The sequence below is a fragment of the Penicillium taxi genome, assembly GCF_028828555.1.
Source record: "Penicillium taxi strain IBT 34144 chromosome Unknown utg000005l_segment0_segment0, whole genome shotgun sequence".
NCBI lineage: Eukaryota > Fungi > Ascomycota > Eurotiomycetes > Eurotiales > Aspergillaceae > Penicillium > Penicillium taxi.
In genome coordinates this window covers 1,894,569-1,916,905 of record NW_026643207.1, presented here as the reverse complement: position 1 = coordinate 1,916,905, position 22,337 = coordinate 1,894,569, and the positions used below count along the sequence as shown (strand labels likewise).

At 47.0% G+C, this 22,337-nt stretch overlaps 9 protein-coding genes across 9 annotated transcripts; 5 read left to right on the top strand and 4 right to left on the bottom strand.

The window, feature by feature from the left end:
• Positions 1 to 358: 358 nt before the first annotated feature.
• Positions 359 to 1,606, top strand: N7495_008042 (fructose-bisphosphate aldolase FBA1; the record flags this gene model as incomplete). The annotated part of the gene is made up of 4 exons (XM_057210693.1): positions 359 to 466; positions 522 to 632; positions 689 to 991; positions 1,046 to 1,606. The coding sequence occupies 4 exons, from the start codon at positions 359 to 361 to the stop codon at positions 1,604 to 1,606; spliced, it is 1,083 nt and encodes a 360-aa protein (XP_057060236.1).
• Positions 1,607 to 2,198: 592 nt separating this feature from the next.
• Positions 2,199 to 3,659, bottom strand: N7495_008041 (PP2C family serine/threonine-protein phosphatase; the record flags this gene model as incomplete). The annotated part of the gene is made up of 1 exon (XM_057210692.1): positions 2,199 to 3,659. One exon carries the CDS (start codon positions 3,657 to 3,659, stop codon positions 2,199 to 2,201), a length of 1,461 nt encoding a protein of 486 aa, XP_057060235.1.
• Positions 3,660 to 4,313: 654 nt separating this feature from the next.
• N7495_008040 (OSBP family protein) lies at positions 4,314 to 5,753 on the bottom strand (the record flags this gene model as incomplete). The annotated part of the gene is made up of 4 exons (XM_057210691.1): positions 4,314 to 5,099; positions 5,175 to 5,229; positions 5,297 to 5,628; positions 5,682 to 5,753. 4 exons carry the CDS (start codon positions 5,751 to 5,753, stop codon positions 4,314 to 4,316), a joined length of 1,245 nt encoding a protein of 414 aa, XP_057060234.1.
• A 927-nt stretch (positions 5,754 to 6,680) lies between these two features.
• On the top strand, positions 6,681 to 8,400 carry N7495_008039 (putative MFS transporter; the record flags this gene model as incomplete). The annotated part of the gene is made up of 3 exons (XM_057210690.1): positions 6,681 to 7,112; positions 7,181 to 7,414; positions 7,477 to 8,400. Coding segments are annotated over 3 exons (1,590 nt in total), but the record flags the coding sequence as incomplete, so codon positions are not given.
• Positions 8,401 to 8,558: 158 nt separating this feature from the next.
• Positions 8,559 to 10,673, bottom strand: N7495_008038 (uncharacterized protein; the record flags this gene model as incomplete). Its single annotated transcript, XM_057210689.1, has 9 exons — positions 8,559 to 8,834; positions 8,884 to 8,967; positions 9,023 to 9,079; positions 9,135 to 9,373; positions 9,427 to 9,621; positions 9,678 to 9,802; positions 9,853 to 10,332; positions 10,392 to 10,431; positions 10,490 to 10,673. The coding sequence occupies 9 exons, from the start codon at positions 10,671 to 10,673 to the stop codon at positions 8,559 to 8,561; spliced, it is 1,680 nt and encodes a 559-aa protein (XP_057060232.1).
• Positions 10,674 to 10,938: 265 nt separating this feature from the next.
• N7495_008037 (uncharacterized protein) lies at positions 10,939 to 13,682 on the top strand (the record flags this gene model as incomplete). Its single annotated transcript, XM_057210688.1, has 4 exons — positions 10,939 to 10,968; positions 11,040 to 11,162; positions 11,218 to 13,257; positions 13,323 to 13,682. 4 exons carry the CDS (start codon positions 10,939 to 10,941, stop codon positions 13,680 to 13,682), a joined length of 2,553 nt encoding a protein of 850 aa, XP_057060231.1.
• A 250-nt stretch (positions 13,683 to 13,932) lies between these two features.
• N7495_008036 (glutathione S-transferase family protein) lies at positions 13,933 to 14,760 on the bottom strand (the record flags this gene model as incomplete). Its single annotated transcript, XM_057210687.1, has 3 exons — positions 13,933 to 14,303; positions 14,366 to 14,571; positions 14,633 to 14,760. The coding sequence occupies 3 exons, from the start codon at positions 14,758 to 14,760 to the stop codon at positions 13,933 to 13,935; spliced, it is 705 nt and encodes a 234-aa protein (XP_057060230.1).
• Positions 14,761 to 17,019: 2,259 nt separating this feature from the next.
• On the top strand, positions 17,020 to 19,218 carry N7495_008035 (sugar porter family MFS transporter; the record flags this gene model as incomplete). The annotated part of the gene is made up of 7 exons (XM_057210686.1): positions 17,020 to 17,066; positions 17,122 to 17,208; positions 17,261 to 17,524; positions 17,577 to 18,346; positions 18,403 to 18,750; positions 18,804 to 18,918; positions 18,972 to 19,218. The coding sequence occupies 7 exons, from the start codon at positions 17,020 to 17,022 to the stop codon at positions 19,216 to 19,218; spliced, it is 1,878 nt and encodes a 625-aa protein (XP_057060229.1).
• An 869-nt stretch (positions 19,219 to 20,087) lies between these two features.
• On the top strand, positions 20,088 to 21,877 carry N7495_008034 (uncharacterized protein; the record flags this gene model as incomplete). The annotated part of the gene is made up of 3 exons (XM_057210685.1): positions 20,088 to 21,066; positions 21,120 to 21,436; positions 21,488 to 21,877. The coding sequence occupies 3 exons, from the start codon at positions 20,088 to 20,090 to the stop codon at positions 21,875 to 21,877; spliced, it is 1,686 nt and encodes a 561-aa protein (XP_057060228.1).
• Positions 21,878 to 22,337: the final 460 nt, after the last annotated feature.

Below are 22,337 nucleotides of genomic sequence, written 5' to 3'. Positions count from 1 at the left end.
TAATAACTTTCTGTATAATGCTCGGAGTATAAAGGTTATAGGTGAAAAAGCCATCGGGCCATTGCGGAGCCAAAAACGATATATAAGAATGTTACCCGACATTAGCTTATTATATCATATTAGGAATATCATACTGAGGTCAGAAGAAGAGAACCCTGAGGTAAACTAGATCCACTAACCGGTGAGTTCTCGATGACGATTCTGCCCCATAACTTGCCCCTCCATTTATTTCAACCCGCTTTTGTCTCTCGGTAAAGCTGTGAACCTTACGATTTCCTCTTCTGACTCTCTTAAAGTCTCCCTTCCCCCCCAAACAGATTCTTCCTTTCCTGTACATTTATACACAATATCCTTCAAAATGGGTGTCATCGAAGTTCTCTCGCGCAAGTCCGGTGTTATCGTCGGTGACGACGTTCTCCGTCTCTTCGAGTACGCCAAGGAGAAGCAGTTCGCTATCCCCGCCATCGTTAGTGACCCTCATAACAATTCACAATTTGAACCGAACTGACCCCCTATTATAGAACGTCACCTCTTCCTCCACCGTTGTTGCCGCCCTCGAGGCTGCCCGTGATGCTAAGTCCCCCATCATCCTGCAGACTTCTCAGGGTGGTGCTGCCTACTTCGCTGGAAAGGTATGCAGAACTATGTCGTCATCTTCTATGGCTAAGTATTAACTTGAAAATCATAGGGTGTGAGCAACGACGACCAGGCCGCTTCCATTGCCGGTGCCATTGCCGCCGCTCACTACATCCGTGCCGTTGCCCCCGCCTACGGTATCCCCGTTGTTCTCCACACCGACCACTGCGCCAAGAAGCTCTTGCCCTGGTTGGACGGCATGATCGAGGAGGATGAGCGTCACTTCAAGCTCCACGGAGAGCCCCTCTTCTCCTCCCACATGATTGACTTGTCTGAGGAGCCCGTCCAGTGGAACATTGACACCACCGCTGCCTACCTCAAGCGTGTTGCCCCCATGAAGCAGTGGATCGAGATGGTAAGTTTGATATCTATTCTTTAACTATCATTACATATCTTAACCCATCAACAGGAGATCGGTATCACCGGTGGTGAGGAGGATGGTGTCAACAACGAGGATGTTGACAACAACTCCCTCTACACCCAACCCGAGGACATCCTCGCCATCCACAACGCCCTGCGCAAAATCAGCCCCTACTTCTCCATTGCCGCTGGCTTCGGTAACGTCCACGGTGTCTACAAGCCCGGTAACGTCAAGCTGCACCCCGAGTTGCTGTCCAAGCACCAGGCATACGTCAAGGAGCAGACCAAGGCCGACTCCGACAAGCCCGTCTTCTTCGTCTTCCACGGTGGTTCCGGCTCTTCCAAGGAGGAGTACAAGGAGGCTATCACCTACGGTGTCGTCAAGGTCAACGTCGACACTGACATGCAATTCGCCTACCTCCAGGGTATCCGTGACTACGTCCTGAACAAGAAGGACTACCTCATGACCATGGTCGGTAACCCCGACGGTGCTGACAAGCCTAACAAGAAGGCTTTCGACCCCCGTGTCTGGGTCCGCGAGGGTGAGAAGACCATGTCTGCTCGTACCAAGGTTGCCCTTGAGGACTTCAACACTGTTGGCCAGTTGTAAAAACTTTACACATCTCCAGATGTGGTGTAGTAGACGATTGATGCTGGTCTCTTAACGATCTCACGGTTTTTTCTCTTTGTCCTTACATACATCGAAAACTAATGTCAGCCAGTCGTGACTGGTAATATGACTTGTTCAAAGCTTTAATAATTCTCGTAGCAATTCCCGGTAAACAAGAAAACAAGAACACCAGAACAGAATCAACCTTGGAAAGTAACTCCACCAGCCAAATTTCTAATTTCTAAACTGATAGCACTTGAAGATAGCACTTGAAGAAAGAGCGGCATGTTTCCATCATCACCATATTGTCGCGATATCGGCTATGAATCGAATTGACCTATGCAGTATCCGTGGCACACTCTTTTCAAGCCCACCAAAGGGCGAGCATGTCTACCGGTGTTGAATGGGCTCTATATCAACTTATTCTCTTAGAAGTCGTATTCCATCTCCATAGATAGCCTGGTTACCCCGAGCTGTCAGTGCCTCTCAAGTTGAATTAGATTTCCATCTTATTTTTCCTCACAACATCGCCGAAGTCAACAAATAGCTTCTAGTGTCGGCAACAGGGTTATCCCATGGCTCTGGCCCATCTTTATTTCTTCTTATCTGGCACATTGAAGAAAGCTACCTGTACAGTAATATCATCGCGTACATTTCGAGAGGATGGGGCGCTGAAGGCAAGCCGGCCGGCTATCATCTCGTGATGGTTGCCACCCAGAGCATTACGCACCAAATGCACCGCAGCATTGTCATCTTGCACTGTAGTTCTCTCCTTCACGAACCTCGAATAGACAGGGGGATCATCCCAACATTGACTAAAGTCAAATGGCTTGTATGTTGACTCTAGGTTGCTATTCGTCTTCTTCTCTGACTCCAACCAATCTCCGACTAGATCGACGGCCTGCCCATTGTAGAGCAGGTCCCATAAACCATCTGTTGCCATGATCAGAAAGGAAGGCTTCGTAGGATCGATCTTGACGCTAGTCACAACTGGTCGAGCCGTCAAATATGGGGGCGTTTTAATTTCGTATCTGGGCGTCAGAGGTGCTGGACCAAAAAATCGTCGCTTCACATCCTCCTGGAATTCCAGAGGCCACTTCCACCTAGCATCGCCGAAGGCTCGCGAGACCATAATTCCTAGCACTCGTCCATGTTTGACAATGTTATCTTCACCAGGATGCTCCTTTTGCAGTCTGGCAATTTCTTCGTAGTTTGAGCCATTCTGGTCTTCTGACAGTAGTATCACTTCCCATTTGCCGTCTGACCCTTTCTGTCCCAAAACAGCTCTTGAATCTCCAGTACAGGCTACATGCAGCCAGCTTGAGATAGGATCGTACATGGAAAGCAAAGCACACGAACCGGCATGGGCGGGTGCTAGTCTCTTCACTTTCTCTTGCAAAGATAATCCACTCTGAGCCGTATCAACGGCTGTTTTGATGATTGAATCGTCGAGTTTCACAAACCCATCCATAATAGCACGCTGTACTGACTCCACTGGCAAAGAATCTTCGTCTAAGGATGGCTTGACTTGATTCAGGCTGTGTCGGACAAAAGGCAGAAGCTGCTCCTTTAGTAATTCTGCCGTTTGACAGCCTGAATGACCGTCAAAAACACCCCAGGCCATCCACTGATTACCTTCGATGGACGGTGATGGAAATTTGCCATGGGTGAAACGGTCCTCGCACGGGCTATTGGAAGCCAATTGAGCACCATCGTATCTGCTGACGCCGACGACGTTTCCGATCGGAAATGAGTATGCTCCCTGCGATATGATGCGTGTGACATCGTTTTTGGAAGAGCTTGGCTCAATGCCACAGTGTTCAGTAGGAGGGCTATCAAGAAGTGGCACATCGTGAAGTGGCACATTGTCGTGGGAAGTTAGCAGCCACCAAAGACTTGGTGCACCGACTACAACAGCAACCGTAAAATTCCTTGCCGGATTTGAAGACGGGCCTGAGCCTGAGCCCTTGATCGAATATTTTTTGATCCGAGTTTTTAAGATTGAGGTTGTGTTCATGCGTAGTCGCGTTCGAGCGACACCTAACAACAGCATTGTTGCTAATGTGCGAGTGAAAAGAGATAGGGAAAAAAGGTCTGTTGGAGTGAGTTGCAATGCAAAATCAACAAATTTGCCGGCGTAGTTTGCCCAGGTGGGAGATCGAGTTTTCGACTGTGATGGTAGGGGAGACTGAATCTCCATGGTGATGCCCCCTTCCGAGGTTGGCTCGGCGCGTAACCGCTGTTCGAATCTGATATGTTGAAATGAAGATGTAAGAAGCGGCGATAATTTGTTTTCAATAGTGTAGATGAAATTTGTTGTAGTCGAAAAAAGCTCAAAGTTCAAATACCTGTGTTGTTATCGACCTTACAAAATATCACTTCCAAAACTTCTACGCTTTTCAAGTCATATCTGGGTAGCTATAGTAAGTGACTTATTGACTCCATTTAAAATGACAATAACAGAATAAAGGTCAGGAACAGGTGTCTGACTAATTAGATGCGCAGTTGTAAACATGAACTATATACAGTCAGGATGTAACAGGATATGAATCTCCATAGCACAAGATATCACAAGGTCAACTCTATTGAAAACAGATATCAAGGGTGAGCGTCAGTAGCCAAAAGGTCAGTCCTCAGCCCCTTTGATTCAAAGAAAAAGCAGAGAAAAGACAGATCAAAATAAGCAATTCTATTGTGAACAGACCGTCTATTCGGTAAGACCCAGTCCCTCAGGACCAACCTTGTGGTATGGTGGCTTGGCATCAGCAGCACGTTCAGCATCGAAGCGCCAGATTCCACCGGTCTTGTCGCCATCAAGGTTTGCGGCGAGATCTAGCTGGCGAGCGAGAGCATGGATTTCAACATTATCGCTACTCTCGTCGTGGCGGTTGAAGAAGCGTCGTTCCCATTCACGACCCTCGGCCTTTTCAGCCTTGCGCAGCTCGCGCTGGGCGACCTCAATCCGCGTCTTGAAAGCCGAGACAGCATCCATATCACCTTTCTGGATGTTGGAGGCAACATCATACCAAGCGCGGCGGCTCTCATAGTGGTCCTGCTCCTCGAGAGGGGTCACGGTGAGTGGGGTAGTCTTGTTCTCGCTGACAGACCAGAGATCGACAACCTCCTTGTTCGGGGTTTTAATGGTAAATTTACCATTCCACTGTCCATCTACAATGTACAGGGGCTTCTTTTCGCCCTCGCTGGTCTTGAACAGACTGGCAGAGAAAGTGTTTTTCTTACCGCTCAACCATCCCTTTCCGGAGAAGTCGATCTTGGCGGTGTAGCCACTGCTGCTAGCAATTTTGGTAGACTTTTCAAGCTCGACGAAGGGTGTACCGTAGATAAGGGACTCGATGTGCATATTAGGGAGCGTAATCAGGTAATACTCCTTCGCATCGGAACCGGGAGGGGTGAGAGTGTAGAGAGCATGGCCAATCTGCTTAACTTGAATAGTGCTAGAGAAGGAGGCCTTTTGGGCGTTGTATCCTTGAAGCTAAACTCATATAGTTACCCTGTTAGGCCACCACTTTTTTTTGTGTCATAGGGGGGTATGTCGCGATCCACTTACCTCGACACCGTGCTTTTTATTCTGAATCGCATAGGCGGTAGCAGGCGGGTGGTGGCTGTAGTATCAATCATTTGGTTAAATACTCCTTAATAGAATACTTATAGCTATGCGCGGTCATTTACCTGACTTGTTCACTGATCAATTCGGTCTCGCCTACATCCGAGTTGGCGTCTGCCTGCCACTTGCCGATGAACAGCTCACCAAGGAAAGGGTTCAAGGGCTTCTTCTCGCTACCTAGTTTCTCACTTCGGCTGCAATATTGCTGGTGCAGGGTAGTGAGGAACCATTTGAGAACCAGGAGAGCACGCTTCTCAGGGTCCGCCTCCTTAGCGGGGGCCACGAAGACGGCGGGGTGTTCAGCCCAGTAGGCGGAGTACTCGGTGAGAGAGGTAGAGGACAAGATAAAAGGAGGAGCAGTCAGGGAGGAAAGATCTCCATTGAAAGACGCGATCGACTGAATAAGTGGTGAGCTCAAGCAAAATGTTATTTGGCACTTGGTGTGCCCACCTTGAGGAAACTTGTCCACGAGCCCTTACTGGCGGGGGGAACAGCGCTCTGGGGCTCCTTCTTGGAAGACATGATTTTATTAAGGTGGGACAGATGCAGGTAAATATCAGACAGGAATTGAGGTAAAAAAAATCCGATGTTTTGGAGGCCAAGTGGGGAGGGAAAGTTACGATGTTTGGCGGTCAAAGAAATACGTCATGGACGGGACTGGGATCTTCTTCAAAGTCACGCGTGATTTCACTCTTAGTATTCATCTATGGCAAATGAACTGCTTAATTGCTATGACCTCTGTTATCATTAGCAATGTCATATACCCGATCTCTGTACTTCCATCGTCCAACTGGGTGGGACCACGGATACTCGGGATCCAGGTTTAGTGTTTGGTTGGCCGCTGTTGGCTACTTATACTCAGGTATATGCAGAGATGGAAGGTATCAAGGGTCTGGACTGATCCGTATCTCAGATGCAAACCAGCTGCCAATATGATAGCTTCTTTATCGCTTTATCGCGCTATCAATTAGGTTGTGGCGTGTTTTTCAATGCTCGGATTCTTTTCCGTTTTTGCTCGGATTTGGCACCGATATTCCCACAAAACCCCAGATTATTGGGTTACATTCCTGTATCGGGATCCTTCACCTTTGAATAGAACGCTTCTTCGCCCTATGAATGGCTTTATCTGACACTATGAACCTAATTTATACTCAGGGTGTGAATCCACACGCCGATCCTCGGGGCCCGATAACCATCATCGAGAGCGCTATTTTGTTGCATTTTTTTTTCCCCTGCATGACTCACTAGTACAATTCATTTAATAGGGCTGTCTGCTCTTTCTGCAGACCGAATTGAACTGGGACTGCAGCGTTTCTCTTGAATATCCGGACAAGTATATGAGCCGTCCATTGACCTCAAAAAGTCACTGAAAATCAAATTGCCTGTGTGATTAGTGAGAAAATCATAAGTCTAGCAAATGCAGATCAACTGTGGTTTCATTATACTAGAAAAGAAACTACCGTGATGTCTGCAGATTCGAGATCTAGTACGGAAGAAACCTCGCCTCCAATGGAAGAGATACGCCATATAAGATCGAAATATCAGCAATCACCTGAAGCTACAGATGATCTCCATCATGTACAAAGCCATTACTCAAATCATGACATGCCCGCTACAACTGATGAATTTCACGAGGTTGATGCCGATCAATATCTTCGATTCTCGCCGGCACAAAAGAGGCTTATCGTCGCTGTATTGTCATTCTGCTCATTCCTGGCTCCCATCTCTTCAACTTCTATTTTATCAGCTATACCAGAAGTGGCAGAGACCTTTCAAACCACTGGAAGTATAATCAATGCAAGCAACGCTCTCTATCTGGCATTTATGGGTATTGCGGCTCCATTCTGGGGCCCGTTTAGTCAAGTATGGGGACGCAGACCGGTGAGCAAACATAAGAAATCGATAGTTCTCTATAATCGTGTTCTATTATGCTGATCATCAGTCCCCAGATCTTCTTGACGAGTGCCTTTCTCTTCTTTTGTTTCAGCATCGGCACAGCGCTATCGCCGAATCTTCCAGCATACTTCATTTTCCGTATTCTCACGGCCTTCCAAGGAACATCATTCTTGGTGGTAGGTAGCTCTGCCATAGGTGATGTCTATGAACCGAGAGCTCGCGGAACAGCACTAGCATCGTTCTTATCCGGCACTCTCGTCGGGCCAGCCTTGGGCCCCTTCATCGGTGTATGTATCGCTAATATCTACCGCCATGCCCAGAACGAAAGAAGCTTACCAGGAATATTTAGGGAGTGATTGTTAACTTCCGCTCATGGCGAGTAATTTTCTGGCTTCAAAGCGCACTAGGCGGCGTAGGCACGATCCTAGTATTCTTTCTTTTCCCAGAAACGTTTCCAAATCTGGACAAGTCGGAACGTATCCAGGAAACAAAGAGACAGAAAGCAAAGTTCCTCTGGGCTAGAATCAACCCATTCCGCGTCGGTATTCTCCTCCTTTCAAACCCAAACCTCTCCTTCGCAGGTCTTGCAGCTGGCGCCCTGGTCTGGAACCAATACTCGTTGCTCACGCCTATTCGGTACGTGCTCAATCCACGATTCCACCTCACTAGTCCCATCCTCTCGGGTCTGTTCTACATCGCACCAGGATGCGGATATCTCGTGGGCACATTCATGGGCGGGCGTTGGGCAGACCACACTGTTAAGAAATGGATCCGTAAGCGTGGTGGCGTGCGCATACCTGAGGATAGACTGAAGTCGTGTCTAGTCTTTCTCGGAATCGCTATTCCGGGATGTGTCCTCGTTTATGGATGGACGGTCGAGAAAGCCGTTGGTGGTATCCCAGTCCCTGTGCTCGCTATGTTCTTGCAGGGTGTGGCCCAGCTCTTCTGCTTCCCCAGTCTGAATACTTATTGTCTGGATGTCATGCAAGCCAAAGGCCGCAGTGCTGAAGTTGTTGCTGGAAACTATATGTGCCGATATTTCTTTGCTGCCCTTGGATCCGGTGTTGTACTTCCCGCCATAGAGGTTATCGGTGTGGGTTGGTTCAGTACTTTGAGTGCATTCTTCTTGATTGTTTCTGGAATTTGCGTTTGGGCTACTACTATCTTTGGAAGTGCTTGGCGTGAGAAGGTTGATGCTAAGGACCAGCGCAAGGAGACAGAAAAGACCCAGGAGATTCCTGCTCCATTGAATAGCGAGAAAAGCGAGGTTTAAATACCTACGTACTTTCCAAAGCTGCCTAGTAACGAGCTATGACCAAAATTTTGACTACAAGTTATAGAGCTTGACTTGTTCACAGCATAGAAGCGTTGCGTTTGGCTATAAATCGACCATTTTTGAATTACTGCTAGTTCATATCATTCAATTAATATTCATTCCTCATCATCATCAGCAGAGCCACTACCGATCGTTGCCGCTGCGTTCTTCCCTTTGGCAGGTACAGTAGAGTTTCTTCCCTCTGTAACGACTCGACCGATTTTCCGTTGCTCTGTGAATCTTTTGCAGTCCTCTCGACCTTTCTCGATGTTAACTAATCCAACAACCATCATGGCAGCGGTGCAGATAGCAAAGAGGAACGGAAATCCCATCCAGTTGTTCCGTGTATTGTTGATGATCGCCTGGATAACGTTTGGGCCGATGATGGAAGACTTAAGGCCGTTAGTATTTGAAACAGCCCGAGTGAAAAATAGAGCTTACGGCGCGGTTAGTGATTCCAAAAAGAGCGAAAAACATATTGTCGTAGCCCTGTGGTATAAGCTCACTTATCATCGTTTGGGCGTACTGTGATTGAGGTAATCAGTAAGCCTCCGCGTAGTTGAATATGAACAAAGCTCACTGCGTAGTATGGAGCCTGGAAAAGTCCAAAAATGACATTGTAAAAGTAGAATTCCCACTGGGATCCAGTCAACTTGGTTTAATAGTCAAACAAATGGGGGATAAATGCATACTGTGTTGTGATACCCAATTCTAGTGGTCCAAAGTCCTATCATTCCCCAAAGTGGAATGAAGATGGTGAAGAAATTGGTGAACAGGAACATGGTCTTCGTTTGGAATTTGAAATATCGTTGGATGTACCAAAATCCAAATGTCGAAATAATTGAGCAAGTGGCCTGCGTAATGCCGAGGTAGGTGATCTGTAGAAAGGAGAAGGAAACATTGTCATTCTGAATGATACTCACGAGTGTTCCTTTCCTTCCATGTGAGCATGAACACATCTTGCATGATGAGGAGGTAACTTACCTGTTGTATTCAGACCGTCTGCGAGCAGAAAGTATGCCCAAAAATAAAGAAAGGTCTGAGGCAGAGACCTGATCTCTCGAATGGCTAACCATATCTGTTTGAGACCGATGGTAGCGAAATTGGAGCCTTGGGGCACGTTTGGACCAAGTCGCTTTTGCTGGAATAGGAACCACCAAATACCCAAAACAACCCAGTCTATGGGAATGTCAGTATCTGCATACCAATAAAAAAAAAATCAAAGGACTAGCTACATGAATTAGTCAAGCAAAGAGCCAGATTGTTTGAGTAGGCGTTGCTCTGCATAGGGAGCAGGACACTCAAATTGAGAACCAGCGTGAGAAGGTAGCCGATGTTGCTATGCGCCGTTGAGATATTACTGTATTCATCGTCAGAAGAGAGGTTAAGGGCAGACTGAGCTAGCTTTACCTAATGTGATTCCTCTCAAGAGATTCAATCGCATCGTACTCTTTCTGGCTTATCTTTCTATCTGACAGTTCATCGCGAGCCTTGCGAACGTGTGGCATGCAGCGCGCCAGCTGAGGAAATACAGCAGCGATGAAGACAAGGGTTGCGCCATAAGCAATATAAGAAGCGACGTACAAGCCCATCGCCAAGGGCCACTGGCTGGGATGGCGGAGGGCCATCATACCGTACTGAAATGCCCAGCAGACAACTGTGAGTACTAGAAGCAGCCATCTGCCGAATGAACCATAGTCGGCGGCACTTCCCAGCCAGAAAAAGATGATTGTCATGAAAGTGAAACATAGACCGTTGGCAATCAAAACCACCGAGGAAGTAGATCTGGTACCTCCCACCCAAGGGACAACACACGCTGAGGAAGAAGTGCATGCCTTTGGCGGGTTAGTCTCAGGTTGAAACCCCGCGCCATTGAGAGCCCATTGGAACCTTGGCACATATTTCCATTAGCTTCATTAGTTTGGACATCCGATATGGGAGGTAAATACAGAGTTTGACTGTAAGAGCCAGGGCCGACACCATTATCCCCTATGAGTCGATAGATAGTTAAAGTCGGAACATTCACACAGTGCACTTGATGTCTTACCGTTGGCGTAAAGATAATAGGACCAAAGCTCTCTTCTGGTGGTGATAGGCTGCTCAAATTGGTTGTCAACTGTAAATAAGCGCTCATATTCCTGCAAAACTGGAGGCCCTGGATCAGTTACGGCAATCACACTAGCTGCATCGTCCTTGGATTGCTCTTTGGTTGTATGGATATGGTCCGCCATAGTTCGCTGTAGAGGAGAAAGATGTGTTTGGTGGTATATTATTCCAGAATGTAACTCCAGGATATTCAAGAATTAATACCCCGCAAAGTCACCTGTCATCTCTTATCTTTCTTTTGTATTATCAGGGAAAGAGCGAGAGATGCTTGATATTGAGTGGAGCCTTAGGGAATCAAAGCCCCAATAATAAGACTCCACTTACCGATTCAGTTTCCCGTTCCCCCCACCACAACACTCGATGTCAACTAACATACCTATACCTTGCATAATGACAGATCTGCAGAAGCAAGTCGGTCAGGTATGTACTGTCTCTAAAGTCTTCTGGTCAGAAATATTTGCCGGAGAATGTCGCGCTAAGGAATTTAACAGCTGTTTGCGGTCGGTTTCCATGGCCAGACCCCCAGTGCGGAGATCAAGATACTGATCCATGACTATCATGTTGGAGGCATTGTTCTCTTCTCTCGTAATTTTAAGAATGCCCAGCAGCTTCGAGTGAGCTACTTTCTAAGACTACTATCTTGAAAAAATATTAATAATCGGGTCATAGGCATTGACTCTCGCTCTGCAACATGAGGCTCGCATGGCAGGCCACCAACGACCTTTATTCATCGGAATTGACCAAGAGAATGGACTAGTCACCCGGATTTCTCCTCCAATTGCTACTCAGATCCCTGGCCCAATGGCTCTAGGAGCTACTCATGACCCGAAGCATGCCTTTCAAGCGGGACAAGCCACTGGAGAGATTCTTAGTTTCTTTGGCATCAATATGAACTATGCACCGGTTTGTGATATCAACTCAGAGCCCCTAAACCCAGTCATTGGAGTCCGCAGCCCGGGTGATAACCCAGAGTTTGTGGGACGATTTGCAAGCGCAACTGCGCGGGGTCTTCGAGACCAGAAGATCATCCCTAGTGTGAAGCACTTTCCTGGTCACGGCGCCACTACCGTTGACTCACACTATGGACTCCCAGTGATTTCAAAGACGCTGGATCAACTGGAACGGTGCGAACTGATTCCATTCCGCCGAGCAGTGGCTGAAGACATTGAGACAGTCATGACTGCCCATATCTCACTGCCTAGCATTGATGACAAGCTGCCCGCAACGCTGTCACCAAAAGTGCTTGGTATACTGCGCAAAGACATGGCATATGACGGTATGATTATTACTGACTGTTTGGAAATGGATGGCATCCGATCAACAATAGGCACTAAACAGGGGTCGGTTCTTGCCATTCAAGCCGGTAGTGACAGTGTCATGATCTGCCATACATTTGACGTGCAGATTTCCTCTATCAAGGGTGTATGCAAAGCTGTCGAAACTGGAAACATCCAGCTTTCTCAACTAGCGGATGCCTCTCGTCGAGTTGCTCATGTTAAGGACAAATTCCTGAACTGGGACACCGCATGTCAACAACAAAATCTAGCAATTCTTGATGCGCTGAATGAACGAATCTCTATTTTTTGTAAAGATGCATATGAGCGTTCTGTTACGCTTGTTCGCGATCAAAATAAGATTCTTCCATTATTGAAAACTTCGAATATTGTCTTTCTCTTCCCAGGTGACAAGACTCCCGCAGGCGGTGCAGTTGATGGAGAGGGTATGGGTCGAAAAGGCTCTTACAGCGCTACTGTTTATCTTGATGCCCTTCGACTTCATAATCACTCCATCACTGAAATCAGATATGGAGAGAGCGGCCTATCAACAGAGGAACTGGATCTTATCAAGGCTGCTGATGCTGTTATTTTTGTCTCAATAAATGCGCGCGAATCTCCATATCAGGAAATTCTTGGCCATGAGCTCCCTCGGCTGACTAAATCTTTGGTAGCGATTGCCGCATGCAGTCCTTATGACTTTCTCGAAGTCCCCAAAATTCAAACTTATATTGCCACTTATGAACCAACAATCGAAAGCTTTTCTGTGGCCGCCAGAATCATCTTTGGAGATTCCAAACCAAAGGGCTCTCTTCCAATCGGCCCAAGTGTGTCCTCAAAATCAAATGGCACCATACTACCATTTGATGCGGGAAAAGACCTTGACGAGATGATATCGACGTGGGAAGCAGCATTGCCGACCTATCTCATTCCTGCTGAGGACCTACGGTCGTTAATTGCCCAACCTAACGCACATCATTTCGTTGCTCGTACCGGACTAGAACTGACCGGATTCTGTCTTGCCTTTTTAAATGCTCACGGTCCACCCGAAACTGTCCATATTGCAGCCCTGGTCGTGTCTCCAAAGTATCAAGGTCAAGGAATCGGAACATCTCTCTTAGCCGAGACTCGCTCTTATTTCAGAACCCAGTTCCGATTGAACTCTTTGAAGCTAGGCAGTTCTTTCCCACGCTTTTGGCCCGGGATACCTCGTGATCTTCCGGAGTCCGTCCAAGATTTCTTCACTCACCGTGGCTTTCGACTCAGTCGGCCGGGCTCCAGATCCGTTGATTTATACCAGGATATCCGGAATTTCCAATCACCTGAGAAGTATATGGACCGAGCACGGGAGAGGGGTTTCCGCTTTGCAGCATTGCAACCCGAAGATTATGAGGCGTGTATCATCGGGCAGACGAAGAACTTTTCTGATAAAGCGGTACGTCTATCGCAAGCTCAATTTTGCATCATGTGAGTGTATAAAAAAGCTAATGTGTTATTTAGGGCTGGGTCGAAGGGTATATAAAATTACACCCAAGCGAATATCCCGACTGCATCATGACTGCTTTCGATTCTCAGAACCAACAAGTTGGATGGACATTTATGCTCCCCCCATCGCCTGTCGTAAACAAAATTTGGGCATTCCCCCAAACTTGTGGCCCAAAGACTGGTTTGATCGGTGCTGTTGGTGTTGATGCTGACCACCGAAAATCTGGAATTGGATTGGCAATGCTATGCCATGCCATTGAGAATATGAAGCAGCGAGGGATAGAGGGGGTATTTGTGGACTGGGTTGCTCTTGATGGCTGGTATGAGCAGATCGGTTTTGAGACTTGGAGAAGTTACCGTCCTGGAGAAATCTGAGGATGGTGATATCTACTATGTACAGTTGCTTGAAGCCTATGTAGCAAACACTTAATAGCCTTGGAGCTCCCATATTCGACGTTTATTTGTGCTTTCATTCGAAGATAAGAGGGCTGTACTATCATACCTCATGTATGTAGGTATCAGGTAACTTTTGAATGTGTAGGATTTCTTACAAACTCTCGATAATATCATGCTATTTGATGTAAATTCCCAAATTTCATGAACTGTCAATATTTTTCAAGCTTGTTTAATGCTTATCAGTGTTGGTCATTCCATCAATCTTAGCACGAGCGCCTTTAAAGAATTCGGCCATCTGCTCTGGTGTCCGGCCGATATCAGGAACATTAACACCCTTCTTCACTGCATCGCGCTTACCGATCTCGTCGACCCATTTATTCAAGGCAGGGAACTCGGCCAGATCGATTTCCAGCGAATTGGCACTACGGACCCAAGAGTAGTTGGCAATATCAGCAATAGTGTACTTGCTACCGGCGAGATATCGGCTCTCGTTCAGACGAATCTCAAGGACAGAGTAGAGACGCTCGGTCTCTTCGACGTAGCGGTTAATTCCGTAGTCGGATCGAACACCAGCAAAGAGGCGGAAGTGGTTTGCTTGGCCTGCATAGGAAACAATTCAATTAGATAAAAGTTGTATCGTGATTTGAGAATAGAAAGCTTACCTTGCATAGGGCCGAGGCCACCCATCTGGAACATCAACCAGGACAGCTGCTCGATATGCTCGGGCGTGCCGGGCGCGTAACTGATCTTCCGGTCGGTATCGTATTTATCTGTCAGGTAGATCATAATGGCACCGCTTTCGAAGATACGCTGCTTGCCATCGAGTAGTGCGGGGATACGGCCATTAGGATTAATCTTCAGGAACCAACTGTTGACACGATCAGTATAGTCTTATTTCTCGTTTGTTGATCTTGAGGGAATTGACGTACTCTTCTTTCTGGACGTTGGTGGAGATGTTGATACCCTCAGTCTTGTAGGGTATATTTAGTTCCTCAAGAGTAATAGAGGCCTTGATGCCGTTTGGGGTAGGCCAGGTGTATAGAGTGATATCAGACATGGTGGAGAAGGGACGGAATGTGGAAGATAGAAGACTGAGTCGTGAAGTTGCTTTGAAGGAGCTAGTGAGAGTGCGGTGAAGCATTGCCGAGAGTAGGTGCAGACGTGCACTGCTTATATAGACCTAATGGCATAATCATGCACTCTAAATATTTTAAATAAACTATTTACCTAGTTAAGGTTTGTCAGCCTTTATCATCCCTACACTGCTGACAAATGTGATATATATTAGCCTTATTAGGTTAGCCTAAGTTGTTGCAGTGATCAATGTCATCATAGCTACGTATTCCAAGTGAGACTAGGAGTATAGAAGCTTAATAGTTTACTCGAGACATTTTTATTTATTTATTGAATACAGACAGGGAATTTTGCTCCATCATTGAGCCATATAATGTCGGACGATAGTATTTCGCCCGTTAATATAAACTTCGCGTCCAACGGTACTTAAGTGCTTGGCTATGTTTGTTTAGCAACAATCTATCCATATTCTCCATTTACATGCTCATTTCGACCATATAAACAACTTCCCTACGATTCCGAATCCAGGCCAAATTCAAATGACGGAGATACCATATAGAATTAATTACTAATTAGTAGGCAACAAATGGGCTCTTTTGGATTATGCAAGATCACACTACAGGTCGGGGATCAGGAAGTTTGAGACCGTGCATGTATCTGATTACGAGAGCTACTTGCCAAGGTTAATTAGTAACTCATAAACTGCCCAGATACCTTAATGTACTAGTACTAGCTACTTGCTAGTGGTCAAAACGCCGCGTTTCGGTATCCATTCTTCGAGACAGACTGAACAAGTCATTCTTAGAGTTTTTTTTCTTTTTCTTTTTCTTCCGGCTCCCTTATTTTTTGGGGTGTATTGGTGGAACAAAGTTGGAAACCCCTGAAATATAGTGGAGTTGAAAACTACTCGATTTCTTCAAGACTGACTCCAGGGCTATAGCCGAAAGCGGCTAGAGAAAATATTAGATTCTACACGAACGTTACCATCCAACTCTGAGAATTATGATTTATCTTAACACTTTGATTCTTAAATCAGTTGAAGTGGAATGTATTTCTTGACTATACATGTAGGCGTCATGACTATAACAATTAAAGATTGGGGTACATCGCCGCATGAGGCAGGGTGAATGATGATCTCCACATGGCGTGCACGAGCTAAGCTTCGATCCACAAGCGGCTAAATCGATCAGCCCAGGCCCGGGAAGCTCCCAGCCTTCACTATGCCTGTTATACTTAATATAGCAGGTTGAGGGGTTGCTAGCCAGTGCTAGATCAACAGACTGGAGCTGGGAATTGAAATCTTGCCCAGATAATTCTTTGTAGCTTTAGATTATACCTCGAGTGACTGTACTAGCTTAATTAGCAGCGTCTTCCAACCTTTCAAGGTTCTTAGGGAAGTCATTTTACTGGGACTTTTGTCAAGTGGATCTGACGCTTTCAGACATCATCAGATTATCCCCAGATTATCCCCACTCTCCACAATGAATCTGGGGAAATCGGAAATCGTATCCATTTGAAAGGTTCGGTCTGAGTTGCATTGAACCTCTTGATTTTATTGAACTCTGGAGCTTGAAGCTTCTTCAAAGGGAAACCCCTGGAGCCTTCGTGGATCATCGAGGGGTACCGGTGATAGAGATGACATGTAGTGGTCAATTCTAATGGAAATCAGTCGCATGATCTATCACCCTTAATTGATTCCCGGATCCTCTCAAAACGGTAATTGCTTACCTTTCTTCCTGGCCATTGACACGGAGGAGACTATCCCAAATGCGGCGATGAAAGGACAAAACTCTGTATAATCGTAGCTCGTGTGATTTCCACAACTATTGAACTCAGGAATCCCAAGTTCAGAAGAGATGAGTCATTGGTGGTATAGGACAGGAAGCAGAGACCGATCCAAGGTTGATGACAATGACGGGTAAATGAGAAAATCGATCTGACAACGGTTAGTCCCCATTTCCAAGGTTAGCTTCAAATGCGTATTTCCCCATGGGCCATTTCAGATACCCCAGATGACCTGCTTCTGTAAATAAGATGTAGCCATGGTTCATCGAATGCTACTCTAGTGATAATGGAAGCTTTGTACGCCAGTCAAATTGGAAATGAAATAATTCATAAGAGAGAAAAAAGCATAAAGGGAGAGCTGTCTGCGTTTAGAAAGCTTTCCATTTTTTCCCTTCCCATCTCCCCCACTAAGCTGCAATTCTCTTTGCTTCTCTCTGGGTTCCCCCAAATAATCAATATGCCTGAGAAAGAAACCATTACGCATGTAGATGCTGCTCCGCAGCGGTATGTCTTATTTGTCCTTCATCTTGATTGAATATTTTCAGCTAATTCACAAAAGCATCAGCAAGGAAAGCGATGGCGATGTTGATGTTGCTGAGAAGGGTCATTTTGAGCGAGTCAATCTGAGCAACAACATTTCCGCAAAGTATGTACTCACATATCTGGATCCCTTAATGTAGTAGCTGATTCAAATTTAGGATCAAGAATCCCCTTATCGATCTGAGCAAAGCCCAAGTGATTCGTGATGTGGAGGAATTTGCTCAGCAATACAATGTCTTGGACATCTTGCCGAATCTCAAGAAAGGTGCCCTTGTCGCTCGTGATCCGACTGCATTCGAGTCAGTCGCAGATCTTACCGAGCCTGAAATCACGTCTTTGCGTGATGAGGTTCTTCACAAATGGCGCCAGCCCAAGGCACTCTATTTCACCATCATTTTGTGCTCCATTGGAGCAGCGGTCCAGTACGTCATTTTACCTATCCTTTCCGAGCGAAACTGCTAATACGTAATACAGAGGATGGGATCAGACTGGCTCCAACGGCGCTAATCTGTCTTTTCCCGATGCTTTTGGCATTCCTGAGAAAGGAAATGAGAGAAATCAATGGATTGTCGGCGTTGTGAATGCCGCCCCATATATTGCAAGTGCTGTGCTCGGATGTTGGTTATCGGACCCTTGCAACCGCCTTCTTGGTCGTCGCGGTACTATCTTTATCGCTGCTATTTTCTGTGTACTCTCTCCTATTGGATCTGCCGTCACACAGAACTGGCCTCAACTGTTCGTCACTCGGCTATTGCTTGGTATCGGAATGGGGCTCAAGGCCTCGACCATCCCGATCTTCTGCGCTGAGAACACTCCTGCTGTGATCCGTGGTGGCCTTGTCATGTGCTGGCAGCTTTGGACAGCCTTTGGAATATTCCTTGGTTTTAGTGCTAATCTAGCTGTCAAGGATACCGGTGCTCTGTCCTGGCGTCTTCAGCTTGGCTCTGCTTTCATCCCCGCGGTCCCCCTCCTTATCGGTGTCTTCTTTTGCCCTGAGTCTCCTCGTTGGTATATCCGAAGAGGCCAGATGGATAAAGCTTATCAGTCGCTTTGCCGTCTTCGTAACACTCCGTTGCAGGCTGCTCGTGATCTTTACTACATCCATGCCCAGATCCAAATTGAGCAGAGCCTCATCGACGAGAGCAACTACTTGTCTCGCTTCGTGGAGCTCTTTACTATCCCTCGAGTTCGTCGTGCTACTCTTGCATCCTTTGTAGTGATGATTAGCCAACAACTATGCGGAAGTAGGTTGGCCATTTAACGCTTCGAATTGTAAGGTTTGCTAATTGTTCTCCTCTAGTCAACATCATTGCATTCTACAGCTCAACTGTGTTTCGCAATGCCGGTGCAAGTGATACGACCGCTCTTTTTGCTTCTTGGGGATTTGGCTTGGTGAACTTCCTGTTTGCTTTCCCCGCCATTTGGACCATCGACACGTGGGGTCGACGAGCATTGCTCCTCTTCACCTTTCCCCAGATGGCCTGGACCTTGCTCGCAGCTGGCTTTTGCTTCTATGTTCCAGGAACTGGGGGTGCTCACCTCGGGAGCATTGCCCTCTTCATCTTCCTGTTTGCTGCTTTCTATTCACCTGGCGAGGGCCCAGTTCCATTCACCTATTCTGCGGAAGTCTTTCCCCTTTCTCACAGAGGTATGCCATATTATGTCCTTGCTATATAATTCCAAATTAACTTTCTCCATCAGAGGTCGGTATGTCATGGGCTGTGGCAACCTGTCTTGGATGGGCCGCCGTGCTTTCCATTACGTTCCCTCGCATGTTGGATGCAATGACCGCCACTGGAGCGTTCGGATTCTATGCGTAAGTATTCTCTTCATTCTAGAATCAAAATCAATCAGCTGACATATCTCTAGCGGCCTGAATGTGACTGCCTTAGTGATGATCTTCCTCTGGGTTCCTGAGACTAAGCAGCGGACCCTTGAAGAGCTTGACTACATTTTTGCAGTTCCCACTCGCGTTCACATGCACTATCAGGTCACTAAGGTTTTGCCCTGGTGGATCAATCGGTACATCTTCCGTCGCAAAGTCGAACTGGAGCCTCTGTACAAGCTAGATCACATAGTTACTGGCGAGGTAACAACGGATGACGTGGAAGTGTAGTGAAGTGGGTGATGTTTATCTTCACTCCACTCTCATCTTGCAAGTTGTCTGTTCTGTCAACTGAATTCTAATCTTAGTCGTTTCAAGATACGAATATCAATGATTGTGTTAACAAAGCGGGCCCTGATTGTAGTCGATCCATGGTCGTGGTCAGGTGATGTGGGGGACTTGAGGGGATGACGAGATTGATAGATCCTGGATCTGGGATCTTTCGAGGCAGACTGTAGAGGTGAGGGGCCTTGGGCAGTGGATAGAATTCAGTAGACCCTAGGGACCAAAGGTTATATGGCTGAGATGCTTCAAAGAATGACATAGTAAGATGTCGATAGTCACAACTTAAAGTGCATCACGTGGGGTTCGGATATGTTTTGGTCCACTTCCGCCCCCCTCTTCATCTGCCCAAGATTGCGATGCTCTGAAGTATGCACTTGGAACTTCATACTGCCTTGGATTTGTGAACTATACTGTAAACTACGAGGACTAACAATTCACCCACGTTCAGTTATATCCCCACAAATAAGCATCACCGAGATTCACCAACAACTATCAACCGTGTGGAGTCCAGACTTAGTGGGTTTCTAGGTGCTTCAAACCAGTCTAAACACGTTGTTCTGACCGCCTCGATTCCTAAAGCCCAACTCACCTCATCGATCTCAGAAGAAGGAAAAAAAAAATAAGAACCTTTACTGTCTATCACCCCGCCTGTTTCAGGTGTAAGCCCTCCTTTTTTCCATACCAGGATTAACCCGCCCTCTTGTGCCCGCGGGGCAATCCCTCCTTCAGGGCCACTTCTTAACTCCTTCGACAATCCCCCCTCCATACCACAATAAGCTTTTGACAACCCCCCTACCTCTCCGCGAGGCGCCGTCATGCCCTGTTTTAAGGGACTTGCTGTGAGCATCCATACTCCGGATGGCCCTATCTCTGAGTACTCCATTCAGCGCCAATTGCGATCCTCTCGCATAGCTTGCTTTATTCCTGTTCCCCCGCCGAAAGTCCCCGATTCTTCAAATGGCAAGGCCGAGCAGTCTACTTTCGCCATCTCCATAACTCTTCTCAATTCCGGACAGGATGTCCCTTACTCCACTCCGAAACCAACGTCAGAATGCCCCTACCCAAAGCCGAAAATTGTGGGAGGAACGCCGAGCTCCACCGCGGTTATGCCATATCAAGCAATGACCAATTCTCCGAACGAGACTGTAGCTGCCTACATCTATTTTGATGGCCGACAGAAGGAGGAAGTGGCTACATTATTGCGGAGGGGAGAGGAGACATGGGTGAATTCGCGTTGGGTCACCGCCGAGGGTGGAGGTATCGCCGAACGCGAGTTTCTCTTCCGTGAGGTTGGCCTAGAGCGTTGGCTCAATGGTCTAGACTTGGAGGGCAAGGACGCAGCCGCTAAGATTGAACGGCGGCGGCAAAAGATGGAGAAGCGCCGTGAAAAGCGACAGAGTCACATGGATATGAACTCCCCATCCAAGCCGAAGAGCATCATGCGCTATGGCAATGATGAGAAAGATCCGCTGATATCTGTATCTGATGACGACTTGTCCGATTCTGATGATGACCCAATTCCTGAAACAACCGGCCAGATCAAGGTAGCCTTGTTTCGAGTACTGGCATCAGGTGAAATCAAACGCGGTGAATATTCGCCGCAATTTGATGCGAAGGATGATGACGAGGGAGCTCAAGACAATGGTACTGGAGGAGATGCCGATGTTGATCACACCACGAGCTTCGCAAAGCCTAAGACGCTGGACCCGAAGACTATCAGCACACAAACAGTCACGGGCATTGACCCAACGGACAAGCCTTATGCCACTTTCACTTTTATGTATCGTGGCGAACGTAAGTAACCCATTGATCATCTCGCCTCTGAACACCGTTAACATTCAATCCAGGACAATTACAGAAGATGGGCATCTATAAGGATGCTAAAGTGCCAGAAACCCCGGCGGCGGCGAAGCGGAAGTCATTACAAGATTTTGCTAACCTTGGCCCTATCAAGCCTGGTGGAACTGTTGGTTTCGTGGGTTTCCGCGATGATTCCACACGAAAGGGCAAGAACGGCGATGATATGGACAGTGACGAAGATGATACCGACAACCCGATTCTGGGCAATGCCGATGACGAGGAAGCTAAAGACGACGACCGTTTTCTGTCTCCTGATGACATTCGACGCCAAGGAGAGCTAGCGGAAGGTGTCCGCAAAATTCGGGTAAGTCCCTTTCCTGTCTAAAAATCTTTAAACCCACTGACCTTTTCATAGCTCAAGCGCCAGCACTCTGCTGAGCCGACTAGTATCAATGTGGGAAACTCTACCGGGATTTTCAATACTGGCACGAGTCCTACGACCACTGAACGATCCGTCTCTCCAACGAAGCCCGCCCCTGCTGCTGGTCCATCCGAGTCGCCCCAACCTCCTGTCACCCTGGACGATACATTCATCGGAAGTCCATTGAAGAAGCAGCGACCGAGCGTCTCCGCTGCAGATGAGAACTCGCTGCGGCGTCGAATTGCCGATACTTCTGGTTCCATTGATGGAGTCCTGAAGACAGATTCCAATGAGATCAAGAGCACCAGTGCTCCGTTGTTTGGTAACACGCAAGGTTTCAACTCGCAACAAGCTGCTGCTGCACTGGAGGATGAGGAGTTGTGATAACGTCATCTATTGCTTAGGCTCGAGGTTGGGATAGATACCCTCGTTTTATTTTCTGCATGATGAAATATTTTGAAGCAACATGCTGTGTTCAATGCATGCTTTTTGCTGACCATTTAAGTTGGCTATTTTCTATCATTACGCCGTCACGTCCAAACTACAATACAGGAAACATCCATCTTGGAAAAGAGAAATGCATTCGCTTTGTCGCTTATGGGCGACCTGTTCATAACTAGGGACGGTTTCAAGTAATAAATTCCTGTTTCTGTATGTCGCGTTATGAAGACTTGTAGGACTTCCTCATCAAATTTCCATTTCTCCTCGTCATCTTCTCAATGCTCGTACGAACTCGAATTTGCGCAATCCCACTCAGTTTATGCAATAGAATTCGGGTTCAGTCTGCCTCTTTTTCCTATTTTCCTATTTTCCTATTTTCCCCACCAGGTCGAACATTTCTGCC